At 41.9% G+C, this 20,190-nt stretch overlaps 1 protein-coding gene across 1 annotated transcript in view; it reads right to left on the reverse strand.

The window, feature by feature from the left end:
* LOC114045043 (eyes absent homolog 3-like) overlaps window positions 1-17,310 on the reverse strand; it is a 42,108-nt gene extending 24,798 nt beyond the window's left edge. The window contains exons 1-4 of the mRNA XM_027864836.1: window positions 17,229-17,310; window positions 11,241-11,378; window positions 4,054-4,139; window positions 1,482-1,665 (exon numbers count right to left, since the gene is read on the reverse strand). Coding sequence (XP_027720637.1) covers window positions 1,482-1,665; window positions 4,054-4,139; window positions 11,241-11,361 — 391 coding nt within the window. The 5' untranslated portion in view covers window positions 11,362-11,378; window positions 17,229-17,310. The remainder of the gene's footprint in view (window positions 1-1,481; window positions 1,666-4,053; window positions 4,140-11,240; window positions 11,379-17,228) is intronic.
* Window positions 17,311-20,190: the final 2,880 nt, after the last annotated feature.

The raw sequence follows: 20,190 nt of genomic DNA on the forward strand, positions 1-20,190 counted from the left end.
TTAATGAAATGAAAATAAGAGGATATGAGGAATTTAAAGATTTGTCTGAAGCAATGTGAAGGCAAGAAAACAACCAGAACAGGAGATACACTAAGATTATGAAAAAAATCTATCTCCATCTATACAACAAAGATAGCAATGAAGGAACAGAAGAAATAAAAGTATATCAAAAGAATCCCTAAGAAGCTGTTAAGGACTTATTGTATGGAAAACATTATTTTTATGTGCAAATAGCTATAAATGCATGTTTATTTGGTCACTGTTTCCTTCAACTGCATAAACATATAGGTTCCCCCCCCATTTTATCTAAATTTTTTTTCTTCTTTCACTTAACAGAATTTTATTTTTTCCATTTACATGTAAAGATAGTTTTCAACATTCACTTTTATAAGATTTTAAACTCCAAATTTTTTTCTCCCTCTCTCCCTCCCTTTCCTCCTCAAAAAGGCAAGCAATCAGATATAGGTTATACATGTACAATCAAACAGATATATAGTTTTAATAATATATTCACTAAAGGAGATAGAAATCTGATGCTACCATATGTATGATTCTGTGATAAATAGGCTTTAGCGAAATGATTAGGATTTGATTATTAGGTGTGATCACCATTTCGCACATCATACTATTCTTGCTCAAATTCTTCCAGTCATGACTTCTGCCTGCAGAAGAACATCTTAAATCCTATGTTTGGCATCCAAGATCCTTGACAATCTGGCTTCCATCTACACCCCCCTACTCCCCATTACAAACCCAAATGGGCCTATTCACAGACTTCTTGCTATGCCCTGGCATCATTTCTGCCTCACCCCAATGCTCTACCCACTCCTGCCCCTGAAAGTCTGCTTATTTAAGTCCCACCCTTTCCTTAGCGGGGCACAGAGCCCTCTCTTTTCTCCTTTCCAGCAGCATTTGTTATCTGTACTGCTCCCTGGATGCCTGGCACCACCTCACAAGGTTTTTCATACCATGCTCTGTGTAGCCTGTGAACCTGTTTCACACCTCTGGTACCCTTGCCACTCAGCCCAGTTTATGTGGTTTGACATGCTGACAATATGAGAATACTAACTGGTTAGTATGGAAGGCAGCATGGCACTGTGGAAACGGTGTTGAGTTTGGGGTCAAAGGCTTTGGGTTCAAATCCTGTCTTTGTCACTTATTGCTTGGTTGTCTATGGGCCTCAGTTTCTGAATCTGTAAAATCAGAGAGTTGGCAAAATGATATCTAAGGTCCCTTCCAGTCCTAGAGCACTTGTTTGCAAAGGATCCAAAACAGTTGGGGCTTACATTCATCTGGTCCTCCTGGATCACTGACTCACAAAGGAGAAAGATGACACTCCAATGTACCTCATCCAAGGAAGAAAATCAACCTATGACATTGACTTAGCACTGGATAAATAAAAGGTCCCCACAATTATTAGGCAATACCTGTTAAAAGGAGTGACCTCAAGTGACATGTTCAGAGTGACAAGGCTTACTCACCAGAGGAAAGTCTCTGTACTGCTGGGGCAGGCACCATGACAGTGGGCTTCTCGGTCTGGTACGTGGATGCTGCTAACGTGGAGCTCTCAGTGTCACTGTTGCTTTGGCCTGTGACCCCAAAGCTGGAGCTGGGGTAGCATGCCTGGTACTGACTCTGGCCAAGGATGGTGTATGTAGGATAGTCCTGGAGACCAGAAAAGGGAATTAGGAAGGGACAGACAACATTTACTTCAGGACCTCCATTTTAAAATGATATCCTCCAGAGGAACCGTGTGTTTAAGTAGTATGTGAAATGTAGCTTTAATAACGCCAGTTACTGTGGGAATACTCACCCTAGGTGTTTTCTACAATTCCATAGACACTTCTGTCAGTGTCAAATAAACAGTTATGTGGCTAACAGACAAGAGAGCAAACATTTACTGAACTATTAACAACAAAGCACTGGGCAAGGGATGTGGGGCAGGGGTACAGTCACATATAAGACACAAGCGCCCCCTTATCCCCTCCAGATTGGATCATACAGAGAAGAAAGTGAGTAAGACATGGCAATACATAAACAGTAAGGGCCATCAGAACGTTGCATAGAAGGGAAAATATCACGGTAGGTTGGAATGATCTAGGAAGGCTTCAGACAGGAAACAACCTTGAACTGGGCCCTGAGAGATGAGGAAGGTGGGATGTACAGAGAGGAGGATGTGGGGCAGGACCACCAGCAAATGTGTAGACCCAGAAACTGAAGAGGAATGCTCACTTGACTCCCTTCTGGAAAGTGAGCAGATAAGGCCAGGGCCCAGAAGGGGCTGGGAGAGTTGGCTGGCGGCTGGCCTGTGGGAGGCCTTTAATGCTTGAGGGGTCTGGGCCTGATTCTGTAGGCATTAAGGGAGAGATACAATGAAAGCAGCACTTTCAGAAGATTCACCTAACTGGTATGTGTAGGAATGATCAGGAGAGGGACAGAGAATAGATGAAGACACTGAGGCCCAGAGGGGTTCAGCGACTTGCTTAGGGTCCCACAACTAGCACAAGCCTGAGGGGGGCATCTGCACCAATGTCTTTCTAAATTCTGGCCCAGAAATCTCCTCATTATGTACGACATGCTGCAGGTACTCAATTCAATCAGGGTCAGGTAGAGGCATCAGAAGTGGAAGAGGACACGAAGAGCACAAAAGCACTGCTGAGCGACCACTGAGAAGACTTGTAGATGAATAGGTCTTAGGCACAGATCTGAGAGGAGTCAAGGAGAACTTGTTTGGGACACGGGCAAGTCAGAGAATAATAGGGCAAGAGAGAGATACGGCGGTTGGTTTAGGAGACACTGATTTGAAGTGCTGGCAGGTCATTACAGTGAAGACAACCCTGGTCCCCTGGCCGTTTCTTTACTCTGGGCAGGTGTTTTCACTGGCTGGAATGCATTTTCCTCCTCACCTCTGCCTCCCGACTTTCTTTACATCTCAGCTGAAATGCTACCTTCTACAGGAAGCCTTTTCTGATCCCCTTAATGCTAGTGCCTTCCCTCTGTTCATTATCTCCAACTGTTCCTTCAGGGAGTGTGTCTGTTCATAGCTGTTTACATGGTGCATCCCCCATTAGACTGTGAGATCTGGGGAGCAGGGGCTGTCTGTGATCTTTCTCTGTATCCTCAGTCCTTAACACAAGGCTAGCACAGAGAAGGAGCTTAATAAATGTTTACTGACTAACTGGTAAAAATGTGGGACTAGAGGCTGGGAGAGAGGTAAAGGCTAGAGATATGGGGAAAGGGGACGGGTGTCTTCTATACAGAAGACAGAGTTGTAGTTGCAAAGGTAGATAAAACCTTTCCTGATCTCCTTCTTCCACTGCTAAGGCCTGCTTTATTTTGCATCCATTCTACATGTAATTATATATGTACATGTTGTCTTCCTTGACAGAACAGAAGCTCCCTGAGAGCACCGTTTCATATTTGCCTTTGAATCCCAAAGACCTGGTATCTACAAGAACACAGGAGTGCAGGGGTCTAAGAACTGAAGCTCTAAGATTAAGAGTCTAAGAAGGGGATGAGGAACCAGTAATAGGAAAAAGGTACATTCAAAAAGGCAGGAAAAGAACAAGGGTGGAATAGGTCATATACATCGAGAGAGGCATTTCAAGACAGACTAGGCAGCACTGGATGGACGGGGTCAATAGCATCAAATGCTGCAGAGAAGGCAAGAAGAGTAAGGACTGAGATCACTGTTAACTTCTGAGAGAATAATCTCAGTAGACTGGTGGGGATTAAGGCAGGTTTGGGTAGTAGCAATGGTGACTACAGAGCAACATGCTAAGTCTGGCTGTAAAGGAAGGAGATATAAAGGAGGCAGCTCTGTGAGGGTGGATGAGCAAGGAGGGGACAGCAGGGCCTTGGAGCTGTTGACAATTAGGGACGCTCTCCATAGCTACACAACTACAGGTATTTGGGTGGGGGGCAGGGGGAGGGTGTCTCCAAGATTTGGGGCTGGGAGTGGGAATAAGTATAAATCCGAAGGCAGAAAGGAAAGAACGAGTGGAGAAGAAAGGTACCCTGGATTAGTGAATAGGAATGGAGATAACCAATTACCTGGTTTGAGATGCTGGCAACTGCTGATGCTGGAATATTGGCAATTGTGGATGAAGAGGAGATCAGGCTGGCATTGGTACTTGAAGCTGCAAGATTCAGAGTGTCAAAAGATATTAGCATATGATTATGCAGCTTTGAAAGGCCAGAAGAGGCTGCAATGCATTAAGTGTGTAGGGCAACAGGGAGCAGGCTACACACTTTGGCAAAAGAAGGCTGCAGTAGGTTCAACACTATCAGGATCAAAGGCAGGTAAGCTTTGTTTCTGTACTCTGCTCCCCAAACCAGACCAGACTTCTGATTATAAACAGAAGACCCCTAACCTGTCCCTGGCTCAGGAAGCTCACTACTTAAAACTCAAGCTCCATGGCAGCACACACAATGTATATTCATGGAAACAATGGCACAAGTTAAACACACATGTAACCCAATCACTTCAGCCCATCATCTCTGGCTGAGGGAGAATGATTACCTGTAATACGACCTGCTGAGGGAAGCCAAAAGAAACTCAGAAAAATCTCTGTGATAAATCCACGTGTAAGAGCTGTTTGGTTCCACAGTCCCCAAATCCCAGAGTGAAATAATCACTGTGGATAGGACATTGTCCTTCTACGACACAATATCTTCCTGTATGTAATAGGCCCTTGACAAATCTCGGTTGGAATAACTTGAAATAACAGCTTAACCTTGATTATTGGAATCTATTTAGTTTAACAAACAATAAAAGAAATGAATAAATGAATGAAAAGCCATTTAATTGGTGCTTACTATGGGCTGGGCAAAGTGATAAGCGAGGAATATAATACAGATAACAACAGGAGAATACAGTATGAAAACCAAGTCAGTCCCTGTCCACAAGGAGCTTACATTCCAACAGAAGAAAACACAAATGGGGGAGTTGTGATGGAGGAGGGGTGTTTTGGTCTCTTTAGTCACAGGACTGGTGAATGGAGTCACTGGACAATGGACTGACCCAGGAATAGTACTGCTAATTTGTTTACTGTTCCTAGCCCAGGACAGGAGAGGGGAGGCATGGAGGCAAAATGGCTGGAGTGCAATGGGGCAGATCTGAGGTGGGCTAAATGTTTTATTCTCACCAAGCATGACTCTGGAGTGAGAGCTCGAAAGAAGGCAACACCTACCCTGACCTGGTGTGAAGGAACTTGCCAATAAACCCAGAGAAATGCAAAAAGGATGACTTTTCTGGTCCCAAGAGGGATGGTCTACAAGTTGCTGAGGCATGCTGACATATGCCAGGAAGTTCTCTTCACTGTCCACACTACTGCATGAATCAAACCCCACAAAGTCCTTTGGCTTGGGAATTAACTAAAGGGTCTCCAGAGATCTCAGCACAGCTCTATGGGTAAATGTCAAAAAAAGGCTAGAGTTTACCTTCACGGTGCTTCCCAGGTTATGACTCCAGGACCTTAGAGATGCTAACTTCTACCTATTCTCCCTCTTTTTCATAAAAGCATCACAATAGGTCCCAGCTCAGACATGTTACACACACCAAAAAGCTTCATCACCAAGAAAATTAAAGTAGTTGAGGCCCACTTTTTGATAAGCCATGGAACAATGCAGAAGTATCAAGCCTAAAGAAAAATTTCAAAAAACAACAGGGCAGATGAAGAGGTGACAAAAACCTCAGTCATTCAAAAGGAAGAATGATAAACGTCCAATTCTATCCCTCAGGCGTCCTACAAAGAAGGCAACAAGATTACCTGAATGTTTAAGTGAACTGAATGTGAACAAGATTATACAGTAAGACATGTTAGTAAGATTGGATAGTAACACCCACAGTTTACTAAGAAAATGAGGCACAAAGAATGTGACTTGCTAAAGGTCACATAATGAAGTCACTCTCATCATGAGCTTCTCACAGTGCTGAGGACTAGGGGGTCTAGACCTGATAACCATCAGCTCCCAGAACCCTTTCGCTGACATTTTTTGTTTAGTTGTTTTTTCAGTTGTATCTGACTCTGTGAACCTTTTGGGGGTTTTCTTCAAAAAGACACTGGAATTTGCCATTTCCTCTCCAGGTCATTTTACAGATGAGGAAACTGAGGCAAACAGGTTTAAGTGACTTGCCCAGGGTCACACAGCTAGTGCCTGAGGGTAGATTTGAACTTAGGGAGATGAGTCTTCCTGACACATTATTCACTGAGCCACCTAGCTGCCCATGAGACCTTTACTGACACAAAAGACCTTAATCACCTAAATAACCTATATATAAGATAAAGAAGTAGCCCAGGACCTTAGAGACCATCCAGTCCAACACCCTCATTTTATTTTATTTTTTAAAAACATGCCTGAATGTATTTAGGAAGGAGGAACCTTCAGAGGCAGCACCATTCTATTTTTGTTTTTTGTTGCTGTTTAGTCAATTCCAACTCTCTGTGATTCCATTTGGGGTTTTCTTGGCAAAGATACTGAAGTGGTGTGCCATTTCCTTCTCCAGCTCATTTTACAGATGAAGAAATTGAGGCAAAAAGGTTATGTGACTTTCCCAGGGTCTCACACCTAGTAAGTGTCTGAGGCTAAATTTGAACTCAGGTCCTCTATAGGTAACTGTAAACGCTAGGAAGTTTTTCCTTACATTAAAATCCGATCTGCCTCTCTACAACTTTACCTTTTGCTTCTAGATCTTCTCTCAGAGTCAAGAAAAACAAGTGTAATCTCCCCCCCCCACCATACTATCACCGTCCCCCCACCTCAAATCCTCTCTTCTACAGACTAAACTTTCTCAGTTCTTCCAACCTCTCCTCACAGGATATGGTCTCCTGGTTTGGGACGCCTGCTTAATACCGCCTCTATTTCTTCCTTCTATCCAGGCTATCTGCAGCACAGTGCCATGACAAAGAGCTTGTTTCTCCCTGCAGTGATCTTCATCCAAATGCTCTCAGTTGTGCTTCCCTGCTTTGGTTACTGGGACCCACTACAGGCCAAAATTCTGCATGGACATACTATACGGCTGTGGGTCCAACCATATACCTCTTAAATTAGTATGGCTTTTCTTTTCCTTATAAATGGAAACAAACCATCTAATACCTTCCTTCAAAGTGGCTTCATGTCTCCTTGTGCCTTGACTATAGCATCTCAACCAAGATGATCCCTATTAAGGGCCTAATTAGAGCTTTTCTGCTTCCTGGCTGCATGAGAATGGGGAAGCAAGAACACAAAAGGGAATCAAGCAAGGAAGGGCCACTCCCCTGGCCTGCCTATCCTCATCTACTCCGTGATTTACAGGCCAGTGAACTCAACCTGGGGAATAGAAAGGACACAGGAAAACTCCATGTATCTTGACAGGCACTCATGTTTTTTATTTCTGTTCCACAGTTAACTGATAAGCTAAGTGGAGATTAGGCCAGGTATTCAGCTTATTAATGAGACTGCCTTGTAGGTTAGAAAGAGTTTCTGGGGGCAGCTAGGTGGCACAGTGGATAGAGCTCCTGCCTTGAAGTCAGAAGGACCTGAGTTCAAATCCAGTCTCAGACATTTGACACTTACTAGCTGGATGACCCTAGGCAAGCCACTTAACCCTGACTGCCTCACCAGAAAGGAAAAAAAAAAAAGAGTTTCTGGCTACAACACGGCGGAGATGACTTCTGTCTTACAAAATACAGGTGCCTGCTAGGAAGTGAGTGCTATTCAATGACTCTTCTACGCACAGAATAATGGAATTTTGGAATTGAAAGGGACAAACAGTATTGTGGAAGGGGCACTAATGCTGGGATCAGAGGATATGGATTTGAATCTAGATTCTGTTATTTACTGGGCAAGTCATTTCATCTCATCTGCAGAACAAAGGGTTTCAATGAGATAATGTATAAAATTCCTCCCAGCTCTGGGTCAATGATCCTTGGATCTCGTGAGTTATGAAAAAGGAACACAGAAGCTTATTTTTAATTTTCTAGATTAGGAAACTGAAGTGCAGAGAGTGGAAGTGAAATTACCTGAGCCTCTTGGCAGAGCTGGGATATGAGCAACATCAGCAATCAAACAAATACATGAAAAAAAATTTAACCTCAATAACTACATTCCATACTCTCAACGTCACCACTAAGCAGCCATGTTTTCCCAAAATATTCTGCTAGCCATCCTGAAAATTAAAGAGGTGGTGGGTTAAGAATGGGAGGAATTCTAAATGGGGAGTCATGACCGTAACAGAACACTCTCCAGTGCTGGCTATACAGAGATGAGTGGAACTTTGGAGAAGTGAGGGACACCTTATTTCTCCAAGTGGGAGTCCCCACGGTAACAGGCAACAATTCCCGACTAGCTGATTTCACTGGACAGAGACAACAACTTAGGTTTAATCAACAACCACATTCCATAAAATCCTGAGTCTTATCCCAGTGAAAGAAGTGATTCCTCAGTGAAAAAAGAAATCCCCGGAATGCTTGGTCACACCAGACGACAGAAAAGACAGTTGAATCACTCATTTCCTACAAATGGCTTGGCCAGGGGACTCCCTCGGTTATAAGAACATACAACAAAGGAGTAGAGGGAAAAGCTGAGTGGAATGTTCAGGGCATCCCTAAGGACAGGAAAAGTTACTATACCCCAAGGGTTAACTTCAGGAGCAAGAAGCAACAGTCTTCGATGTATGGGGTTCAGAGAGATAGATGCCAATTCCCTCTGGCAAAGCAGGAATGCAAAGACTCAAAGGGGCCCCAAAACAGAATCAATCAACAAGCATGTAGTAATCACATACTCTGTGTCAGACACTGTACTAGGGTGCTGGAGATGCAATGACAAAAAGGAAACAGTCCCCTTCTTCAAGAAACTTATTATCCCACTAGGGGAGACGACTAGTATATGCAAAATAAGTACATGGCATTTTTGGAGGGAAGGTTTGGGTAGCTGGAGAGAGGAATGAGATCAGGAAAGGTCTCATGTGGCTGAACGTTGGTGACTGAGTTGAGTTTTGAAGGAAATCAAAGATGTCAAGAGGTGACAGTGAGGAGGGAGGGCATTCTAAACCTTGGGAACAGACAGCCTGTGCAAAGGCGACTAAGACAGAAGACAGAGTGTTGTATGTGAAGGGCAGCAAGTAGACCAGGGTATAAGATGAGGAAAAATGCATAACACGATCGGACTGGAGAAAAAGGGTGGGACCAGACTAGGGTGGGCTTTAAAAGGCAAACAGAGAAGAAGACCAAGCAGCAGTAGTCAACTACTGGAGAACAAGGTGTGTGTGCGTGTGTGTGTGTGTGCGTGCACGAGCAATGAATCACTTCAGTGGCTGTGCAGAGGATGAATCAGAGCACCAGCCTGATGTAACTGGTAAGTTCTGCTGCACAGGACTAATTCAATTCCTGCTAATTCGGGGCAAACTAGGGATGTTAGAAATGAAGTGTATTTTGTACAAAACTGGAAAAGGCCAAATTAATATTCTGTTCAATCTCTCAACTTAAAATCTTCCAATCGTAAAGAGAACAATTCATCACCAACATATGCCTCTCCTTACTTCAGCGATGTGTTATTTCTTTGGAAGGGGGTACTTCTTCCCCAGTGGAGATCACTATCCATCTAACCACTTGGGTTAACTGTCAGAGATGTGGCCAAAAACCACAATTAATCACCCTGTAGCCAATATGACGATGAACCCCTTCTAACTTAGTTAAGTTAATCCTCAAATGACAGATGGTCTTTGTCATATCCCATGGTCTGCTACTAATTTTACAATCCTTTTTATTTCCTTTGTCTTCTGCCTTAATAAATCTGATGGAGTTTTTTTATCCTTTCTTTTCATTTTTTTTTCTTTAAGATATTATTAAGATAAACCAGGGTAGTGAAGAAATGAAGCATAAAACGGATAAAATTTCTTCGGCATCAGAGCAAAAAGTTTCATTGTACTGGGGCTCAACATATTTGTTTTAGATCTAGGAGCTAGCTCCCTAATTTAAGAGCTACATGAATTTTTCAGGTTGCAAAATAAAAATAAACATTAAGTGGGTGAGAGAAGAAGGCATAGTAGGTTCTTAACTCACTGTTCAGCACCAATCAGCATCCTCAAAGTACTATTAAATAGAGGACCTCGGGAAAGATCCTCTCCTCCAAGGGGCTCTCGATTAGCCTTCTCTAATTTCCTGGCCACTCTTCCTTCTCCCCTCAAGCCAAGGGAGCCAAGTCAAAGCCTGAGCTGACCTGTGCCCCTCCTACAAGGCCAAGGCCAAGTGTTGCAGCGGACTTCCTTTAGTCCTGAAGATGATAAAACATGAACACGGAGGAGCAACCTGGAGGAGAGTGATCTGTTGAGAGTCTGTGGTAAACCTGTCCTGAAACCACCAGGCCCTCTGATGACATTCTCACGCAAATCCTGGTGCCTGGAATTCACCTAGTCTTCATCCAATACAACTCCTTCACTTTACACGTGACATCACCAAGGCCAAGGGAGGTTAAGGATGTTTGTCAGAAACACAAAGATAGTGAATGGCTGAGCTGGGACCTAATGTACCATGTTCTCCTGCTATACCGGGCTGCAACTATCCTCTCACTGGAATGTGGGCACAAAGCAATGAGTGGGACGAGTATGATGGTAGTGATTATAAACAGTGTGCCAGAACCAGCTCACCCTGGCTGGCAAGAGCCTCTGTTAAATTTTCAATTAGAGCATTTACATTTCAGAAACTGGCAAATACTACAAATCAGGGAATGTTAATAATGCAGATTGAACTTAAAGTTTGTTGTGCATACAACATCCCCATCCCCCCCACCCCCACCCTAGGGAGACAGTTGTTAAAATATATACCAGCCCAATCCTGGTTATAAACCACAAAACATTCCACACCTCCTGTCTCCCCAGGGAAACCTTTCACACCAACAACCTCACCAAGTTCCAGATCACAAAGTCCACTCTACACACTAGCTTGCAGCACTGCTAAGACCCTGTTTTTTGTCTTTCTACGCACTGACATGCACACTAGCATGCTTTTAGCTCTACTGTGGCAGCTCACAAGCCCAAAAGCAGGATGCATGATACAACTGACATTCCAAGAGCTCAGCTACAGTGCTATTTGGATAGGTAGGCCCTGGGGTCTGCCTTGGCTCACCAAACAGTAAGAGCATGCACAAATTCACATTGCACCCTTTCTGCTTAGGGACGTAGAGCTTCCCCAACCATCTGGAGAAATATGTAGACGTAAAAAACAAAACAAAACAAAAACAACAAAACCATGCCTCTTTACCTTGAATGGGATAAGAGTAATGTGCTGGGCTTGGCTGGCCTGTGGTTAGCCCTGTAGTGCAGGTAAGAACACTGTGTTGACTTGGAGCTGGAGTCTGAATTAAACCACTTTCAGGTTTCATACCTGGCCACAATGCACCTGGATCAGATAAATTGGACCAATTACAAATAAGATACCAGGACCAAAGGCAGGTTTGTTGCCTGAAAACGTCAGCCAGTTGGTCTATGTCATAGAACAGAATTAAAGCTGCTTGTTAAGAGAAAATTGTTTTGATCCTCCTAAAGTTAATTATATTCAACTAACAAATACAGGTACACAGTATCAGAATTCCGCAACAAAGAACACAGACAAGATATTATCTTGCTGAAGCCAACAGCCTTAAAGCTACATAGGCTCATTTCAACTCTCTGGGGAAATTCACTAGTGTTCAAAGAGGAAGTGAAGGCCAAGATGGCACCTAGTTCCATGGTCCAGAGAGGCTGTTAGGCCCTAATTATTTTGGACTTCATTGTGCAGAATGTTTCAATCTCAGTTACCAAGGATACCTCATTTACTGGTCACTGCCCAAGGGGATCCACATAAGTGTCAAGTTTCTATTAAAATCACTTACCCCTTTGAGCAAATTTAACAACCTATCTTTTACCCTCGGGTGTGGAGATCATTCTAAAATATATCATATACATCCCTGTGCCTTCTGAAAAAGTACCTTGAACAGAATTAAGCCCCTTCCAGCATACCCAGCACAAACAATGACTGCCCTGTAATAAAGCAATAGTCTCAGGGGTTGCTACATGTGTAGATATGCCTGCCCTTCCACTCCACAGCTCCAGTCTTGTGCGTTTTACATTTGTGTATCTGCTCCTTTCATCTTTTCACTTGCAACAGCTATTACTTCTTAATGTGGCCAGCAGCCCCACTCCCCAGCGTAATCCTCCGAAGCCTCAATAAGACATGCAGGTAACCCTGGAGTCTCAAAGACTGGGTCAGCGGAGCATAAGCTCCTACCAAGCTGGAAAGGCTTTGAGTACTGGGGTAGCAATGACTGTATCTTTGTGGCCTCAGGAATGGCTCAACCCAGAGAGTTTCCAAAGGGTTCTCACCCCAAAGAGGGTTATCAGTTATGGTCACAGAAACCCATGGAAGATCACCTCCCAAGGCCTGGAGGCACTATGCTTTGGGTCAAACTGGGGAATGCTAACAGATAAAACCACAGATCATTTGAAATACTGTAGTAATCAGTGGTCTAAGAAACCAGATCAAGAACTGTTTCTTTCAAAAAGGGTAAAAGAGCTGTTAGGGGTCATCACTGGTTCTCCAATTAGCTGCTGGGCATGGACTTTGCAACTACTCTTTCTAGTGCTCACAGGTCTGGATGCTTCTTTCCTAAAATAAATTTTTTTGGATGGTTGAGTTTGCCTGAAAAGTCATTAGTATTCCAAGATGTAGTTCAGAGCAGGTTTGTGAATAAAAACATGTAATCAATGTCAAGGCCATACTAGTGAGGCAGCAAGATGGCACAGTGGATAGAGCACTGAGACTCTTAGACACTTACTAGCTGTGTTTTACTAGCTGGGCAAGTCACTTAACTGCTGTCTGCCTCAGTTTACCCATGTGTAAAATGGGATTAATAACAGCACTCATCTCAAGGGGCTGTTGTGAGAATCAAATGAGATACTTGCAAAGTACTTAAAACCGTGCCTGGCACATAGCAGGCACAATGCTTATTCTCTTCTCTTCCCTTAAACTTCAGCATTAATTTAGTCTACATACCCCTAAACCAAACAGGATTTACTAACAATGGAATAAACTTAATTCTCTGAGTCAGAAGGTTTTACTTAACCTTGGCATCCATTCAGTTGGCCAGACACCTCACTGCTACTTTGGAAAGCTTGTTGTCAGATTTGTTTGATACAACTTTAAGAAGTAAATGAAGCCATGGAATTTCAATGAGGAAAACAATGAAGGCTCAGTAACTGTTGTGTCCAAGTCATGAAGACACCAGCAAGTGATGTCAAATTCTATTCTTCTCTGATGATTCTCTGAGTTGATTTATTTGGGAAGGTTAAGGAAAAGCACCCCAAGGTGGATTAGAAGAGCTTCCCTATAACAACGCAAAGCAATGCTTTTTCTGAAGTATTTCTGGGATACTACAAATCCTCTCTCTGGCCCCACTGTACCCTTTGGTTATTATGACATTCCATTACTTTTTTTTTTTTTTGGTGAAGCCATCGGGGTTAAGTGACTTGCCCAGGGTCACACAGTTAGTAAGTGTCATGTGTCTGAAACCAGATTTGAACTCAGGTCGTCCTGACTTCAAGGCTGGTGCTCTATCCACTGCGTCACCCAACTGCCCCCCATTGCTTCTTATACTTGTCATATTGCTTTCTTTTAATAAGGCTCAACTTCTCAGCAATATTTGTAAGAAGATATTCATATAAAGATCAGAGAATGTTAGAACTTCAAAATCATCTAGAACAATATCCTCATTTTACAGATGAGGAAACCAAGGCTAGAGATGGGACAGTGACTTACATAGTGAAGGGGCCAGAATTGGAATCCAGGTTCTAATTCATGGTCCCATGCACCATGCACTAACACCATGCTGTCCCCAGCAACTTTCTTCTAACTGTCTAAAACTTTATTTTGTACATTCCTTACTAACATGCTAAAAAATTGGGAAATAACCCAGGTAGCCTCAAATCAACGTCTGCAAGCTCCTTGGAAAACCAAAGCTTGTTATAGGTAGCCAATGGGCTCTTAGGCAGCAGCGGTCCTTCCTAACCACCATCTCCCCCCCACCTCCAAACCAGGAAAACACACAAAATGTAATTAACATCACTGAAATAGATCCTTAGTGAAGATTAGTTTAGTTAATAGCTGAAGAGTACTTCAATGCTAAAAAACATGGGGCAAGTGACTTCACTTTGTCTCTGTTGACCCAGAAGATCTTGGAGTGAGCTATTATTTGATTAACAATTAAATTACTTTAAGAAAAAGTAAAATGATGGTAGGCAACTAGTAAGGTCATGAAAAAATATCAAGCCCCCTTTCTTCACAAATCCCTCACATGAAACTGAAAAGTACTGTCCCTTATCTTCTGCTCCCACATATCAGAGGAGACGACATCCTCTCATCTCCTTCAAAAGAGATCACCTAATTACCACTTCTATCTATGAGAGAAGCTTCTCCATTTTAGACCCACCACTGAAAACAGATGACTACTCTTCGTAGTGGTCAATAATAGGGGCATTTCCAAGTACCTCTGACCATTATCCATGTTTCAGACAAGCAGAGTATTTTTTACAGTCCTGTGAATGTCTAGCAAAGAGAGACTGAATTGAGACCAATTTGAAAATGAATCAAAAATAAGTTAGGTATTACTTAGAAGTGTACACATTTTTAAGAACAGGCAAAGGGGGTATCTTTAAAATTACATAAATATCCCCACACAAATTCTCCTATAAATACTACTACAAAAGTCCCACAACAATAAGAAAAGCAGCAGAGACAGAGCACATTTACATAATAATCAAGCTGCAGTTTATACTTGTGAAGACCATTGTGATTTACAAAGGTCTTCCCTTGCAATAGCTCTGTCTGATAGGCAGAAGTTTTACTATCATCCATTTACAGATGAGAAAAGAGAGGCTCAGCAAGATTGGGCCACTTGCTCATCCACGGTCACACAACTGGGAAATCACAGAATCTCAGGAAGGGAGCTCAGAAACCATGGAATCTAAGCAGGACTTGAACAAGAACTGGATCTACAACCTAACTGAAAAGTGGTCATCAGCCACCGCATGAAAATGTCCTGTAAGGGGCCCCCACTGCCTCCAGAAGTAGCCCTTTCCACCATGGTGCAGCTGTGACCGTCAGGGAGTTTTCCTTCCCAAGAAATCTAAGTTTCCTATATTATCACTTGCCCCATTGCCGAGTTTGGAGACAAGTCTGCGCCCCCTTCCACAGAACAGTGCACGAGACACTTGACAGTGGCCATCATGTTCCTTCTAAGTCTTCTCTTATACAGTATGGTCCCAGTTCCCAAACATTACGTTCCCATCAAGAATCTACCCCGAACCTAAACTCAGTCAGTCACCCATTACTTAAAGTCAAACCAGATGAATAATGATAGGATGATATTAGATAGTCCCTAGGCTAGTTTTAGGAAACGTATTATGAAATATCAGTCTTCCTCACTGTTGAAAAGTTCCCCCTCCCCCCATTCAATCTGACCAAAATTAAGGGAGTTCTGATGGTTTCCTTGACAATACAAACAGAGGTTCTCTCTACTTTTTAATTTTCATAAATATAATGAGTGGATCATAAAAAAAAATATTTTAAGAGATGTTATCAATGTGGTTTTAATGCTTTCTTAAATGCTCAACACAAACACAGGCTTCTGGCAAAAACATTAAAAATGATACTCAGAGCTCTACTTCACAAAATTTCCTAATTTTAAAAATAAAGCAAAATTAACGAATCTCTATTAATGTTAATATATTCATATTTAGGTGTCTATATGGTACCATATTGAGAGTGAAGAGTAACAGCTGGCAGCATGAGTGCTTCCCTGGTAACCCAGGGAATGTTGGAAGGCCTCCCGGTACACTGGACAAAGGTTCTATGGAGAGTTAATGGGAGAACATGGACTAGAAAGACACAAGATGAGAAGGTCTGGATGGGCTGGGACTTACATAGTTGCAGGGTCAGGTGGTTAAGTACATGACAAAACATCTGATTCAGGGAATGGGCTGACAACTTGATAGGCTTGGATAACAGACAGTGTAAGCAGGGAATGAGAGGGATTGAAAAAAAAGAAAAACTCTCGAACTCCTTCACCGACCTAGGAAACAATGCCACAATCACTAGGTATATCTCTCACTTTGTTGCTCCTTCAGTCGGCTGCAATGAAGGTGTAACATTGAGTCTGAGGCTGAAAAAAACTGTGCTTTCTACTACTGCCACACAAAAGCCAGTGGCCCTTAAAAAAAAAAATCCAAAGAGTGGAAGCCAAAGGCAGCCACCATTAGTGTAGATTCTTGATGTCTGGTGAATACTAGACAGTCGGCAAAATACAGTTTATCATATTGATTGTTGGCAGGTGGAAATCTTATTTAGCACACTCCAGAAACCTCATTAAAAAAAAAAAAAAAAGAATCAGGGCAGCTTGATGGCACAGTGGATAGAGCACCAGTCCTGCATTCAGAAGGATCTGAGTTCAAATCCAGCCTCAGACACATAACACTTACTAGCTGTGTGACCCTGGGGCAAGTCACTTAACCCCATTGCCTAGCCAAAAAGAAAAAAAGAACCTAGATATAACCTGAGTTGCTATTAACCTTTGGTAAAAGATGGCTTCATTGCTTAAATACAGAATAAATCCACACAAATGTTACTGGCATTATTACCGTTACAGAAAGTTTTTGGCTTTTTTCCCCATTAAGAACACCTTTTGACTTAAGCAGAATAAACATTTGATAAGAGTCAGAAGCAAAGCAGGAAAATGATGTCAAATATAGTACAATATTCACAGAGGGGGCAAGGACTTCAACCTAGTTCCAACAGCAAAGAGTTGATTACTTACCTCCTCACAGAGTATTTATTAAGTCCTCATTGTGGGTGGTGCTATATTCTGTACAAAATAACTTCAAAAGACACATCTAATCCCTCAAGGATCTTACCTAATACTAAGGGATTTTAGCCTGCCTATCTTCCACAGATCTAAAAAATCACAAGTTTTGGCTGATGACTTAGAAATGAGCTTTACAAGGCTCTCAAACAGGATTTCTGAGGTACAGTTTTAAGTCTCGTGCATCACACACACTGCTGATTACTGGGCATCCAGCATGCATGCAGATAAAACAGAGTAGCTGCTCAGCAAAGAACTGACAATGTTCTTCTGACGTTAGCCAAGCCTGATGTTTTAGGAGGGAAGTTTGTAGGATCATCATCAATATTCCCAGGGATCACTTAAATAATATGCCTTACCAAAAGGAGGTAGTCCATAGGTTTGGGTTGCCTGAGGATAGACAGCATAGGGTTGGGACTGCTGAAGTGTCTGGTACTGTGTCTGGCCAGAGTAAGCAGTCTCTGATACAGGGACCGAGAGGATGTGTGCATAAGGTCTAGAAAAATTAAAAACAAAAAAAAGTTGATTACATCAACATTTCAATTCTATATATTTCAAAAAACATTTAAAGAGTATCTACTATGTGTTAAACATTGTATGGGATACAAAGTGCAGATATAGCCCCTAACCCAAAATAGTTTATAATAAGTATGGGAGACAAGACATAGAAACAACTCTGTTACAGGTAGAATGCCATGGTTGCCACAAGTGAGGTACAAATAATGTACTATGTGGGCAGAGAAAATGTATAGATGGCACCTAAATTTGGGGGGAGTCAAGTGGGTAGAGATTATGGATGGCTTAATGGAAGTGATTGCAATTGACCTGGGTCTTGAAAGATGGGTAGAATTTCCCCAAGGAGAAACTAGAAGGGAAGGAGACAAAAGAGTAAGCCAAAGAAAAGCAATACAGTTCTGTAATAGCAGAGAGTGCATGAAAGGAGTTGGTAGATCAATGAACCCCATGCTAAGGAGTGTGGGCTTAAATTGATTGGCAAGAGGAAGCCATGAAGAAACTTAAACATGAAATCACCACAATGATAGTTTTGTTTAGGATGACTGATTTGGCTGTACATAAGGGAAAGATTAGAGGAAGGAAAGGCAAGGGAGTCAGTTATAGGGCTAATGAAATAGTCCAAATGAGAAGTAATGATAATCTAAACTAGAGTAGAAGTAGAAATAAGAAAGGAAAGGAGAGAAAGGAAGAGAACCATTTAGAAGGCAGAATTCATGAAATTTGGTGATATGGGTGTGGAAGGTGCAGAAGTGGACGTGTTAGCAGGGACAAATTCAAGGTTGTGAACCTCAGTGACTGCAAAGTTAATGATATCATCACCACAGACAGGAAGAGGGGAAAGTTGGTGGAGATGAGTTCCATTTTGGATATGTTGAGTTTAAGGTATCAGTAGGACATGCATGTCAAGCTATTCAACAAACAGTTAAGAATGAAAGTCTGAAGCTCAGAGGAAAGGTCAGGGTTAAAGACATAGCAATGTCTTAGAATGTCTTTAGAAGTGAATGTCTTTAGCAATGTCTTTAGAAGTGAATGACTCTGTAGGTACTGATAAGATCACCAAGGGAGAGAATGGTGAGGGAGAAGAAAGTCAAAGGTGAAGTCTTGAGAAACTCTTTGGCAGCAGGAAAAGGATTTAATATAAGAGGATATGAGAAATACACAAATAAAGAGTTAATATCAGTAATAATAAATAACCCCAGAGGGTTTTCTCTATTGCAAAAATATTCACGACCTCTGGCCAAGGTTCCCAAGCAGTAATGTCACAAAATATATACCCTTTCCCTTTTCATATTCTTATTGTTAGATGCCTAAAGAACAAGGGCGTCATGGAAACTAATACCTTCAATTGAGTTCTCAGATAGAAGAGCAACTCTAAATAAAAACACTGCTACCTCTTCAAAAGTTGGAAGTAAATAGTTGGCCTCTTAATGACTGAGAAGACTATAAGCATACTTCCACATTCCAGTTGAGAGAATAATTACAATCCAGAACAAAGGTTCTCAAACTGTGATCCAGGGAACCCTATAGGTCCCCAAGATCTTTTCTGCAAGGTCAAAACTATTTTCATAATAAAACTGGCCATTTAAATATCTAATGTGGTAATAATGGATCTAATCCACATAAACAAAACTGTTGAGGGCGAGGGGAAAGGGTTTCCTCTCAACAATTTTTAAGAGTTTAAAAGGGTCCTGAGACCAAAAAGCTTGAGAACCACTATTCTAGATTGAATTGTAAAGAAGCAGCAATATATACTCATCTGTCTGGTCTTTTCTAGGAACAGAAAAAAAAGAGAGAGCTAGATAACAAATACAGTCAATTCTCAATAGTCCACAGAACACCTTTTTCTTCTCTTTTGAGTACCTGGGTATTTCTTGGGCCATTAGAATGTCTATCAATAGGGCCAATCAGAGACGGAAAAGAAATATAATTCAAATTTATCTGCTTTAAAAATTACTTTCTGAAAACTTAATATTCACACTAAATAATGATGGTTTGTTTTGGTTCTGATAAGAAATTTTCTTACTCTTGGTGTCATTCCTGACTTAGTATTTTTAATGTATCGAAAAGAATCCAGTCTAATGCTGGTGTGTTTGGAGATAAAGTGAACATCACTACCCACATACTGTTATCTGATCCCCCCCCCCACTCCCACAGTTCAGGCCCCCAGCTCCTCTTCCTGGTCTCCCTGCATCATTTCTCCCTAGTTCAGACCATCCATCTGCTGCCAACATTCTTTTCCTTAAGCACAGATCTGGCCACATGACTCCTCTACTCAATAAACACCAATGGCTACCTATTACACCTCTGAGATAAAACAGAAACGCCTCTGTTTAGCTTTTTAAAGCCCTTCACAAAAAATTTTTGCAACAAGTATCTCTGTTAAAGGCCTCATTTCTCAAATATACAGAGAATTGAGTCAAATTTATAAAAATACAAGTCATTTCCCAATTGATAAATGGTCAAAGGATATGAACAGGCAGTTTTTAGACAGAGGAGTCAAAGCTATCTAAACTCATGTGGAAAAAATGCTCTAAATCACTACTGATCAGAGAACTAAAAATTAAAACAACTCTGGGGTATCACCTCACACCTATCAGAATGGCTAATATGCAAAAAAGGAAAATGTTGGATGTTGGAGGGTATGTGCGAAAACTGGGACACTAATGCATTATTGGTGGAGTTGTGAACTGATCCAACCCTTCTGGAAAGCAATTTGGAACTATGCCTAAAGGGCTATAAAACTGTGCATACCCTTTGATCCAGCAATATTTAGCAGTAGCTAGGTCTATATCCCAAAGACATCCC

This window comes from Vombatus ursinus, unplaced genomic scaffold (genome assembly GCF_900497805.2).
Source record: "Vombatus ursinus unplaced genomic scaffold, bare-nosed wombat genome assembly UNPS02014777.1, whole genome shotgun sequence".
Classification (NCBI taxonomy): Eukaryota; Metazoa; Chordata; class Mammalia; order Diprotodontia; family Vombatidae; genus Vombatus; species Vombatus ursinus.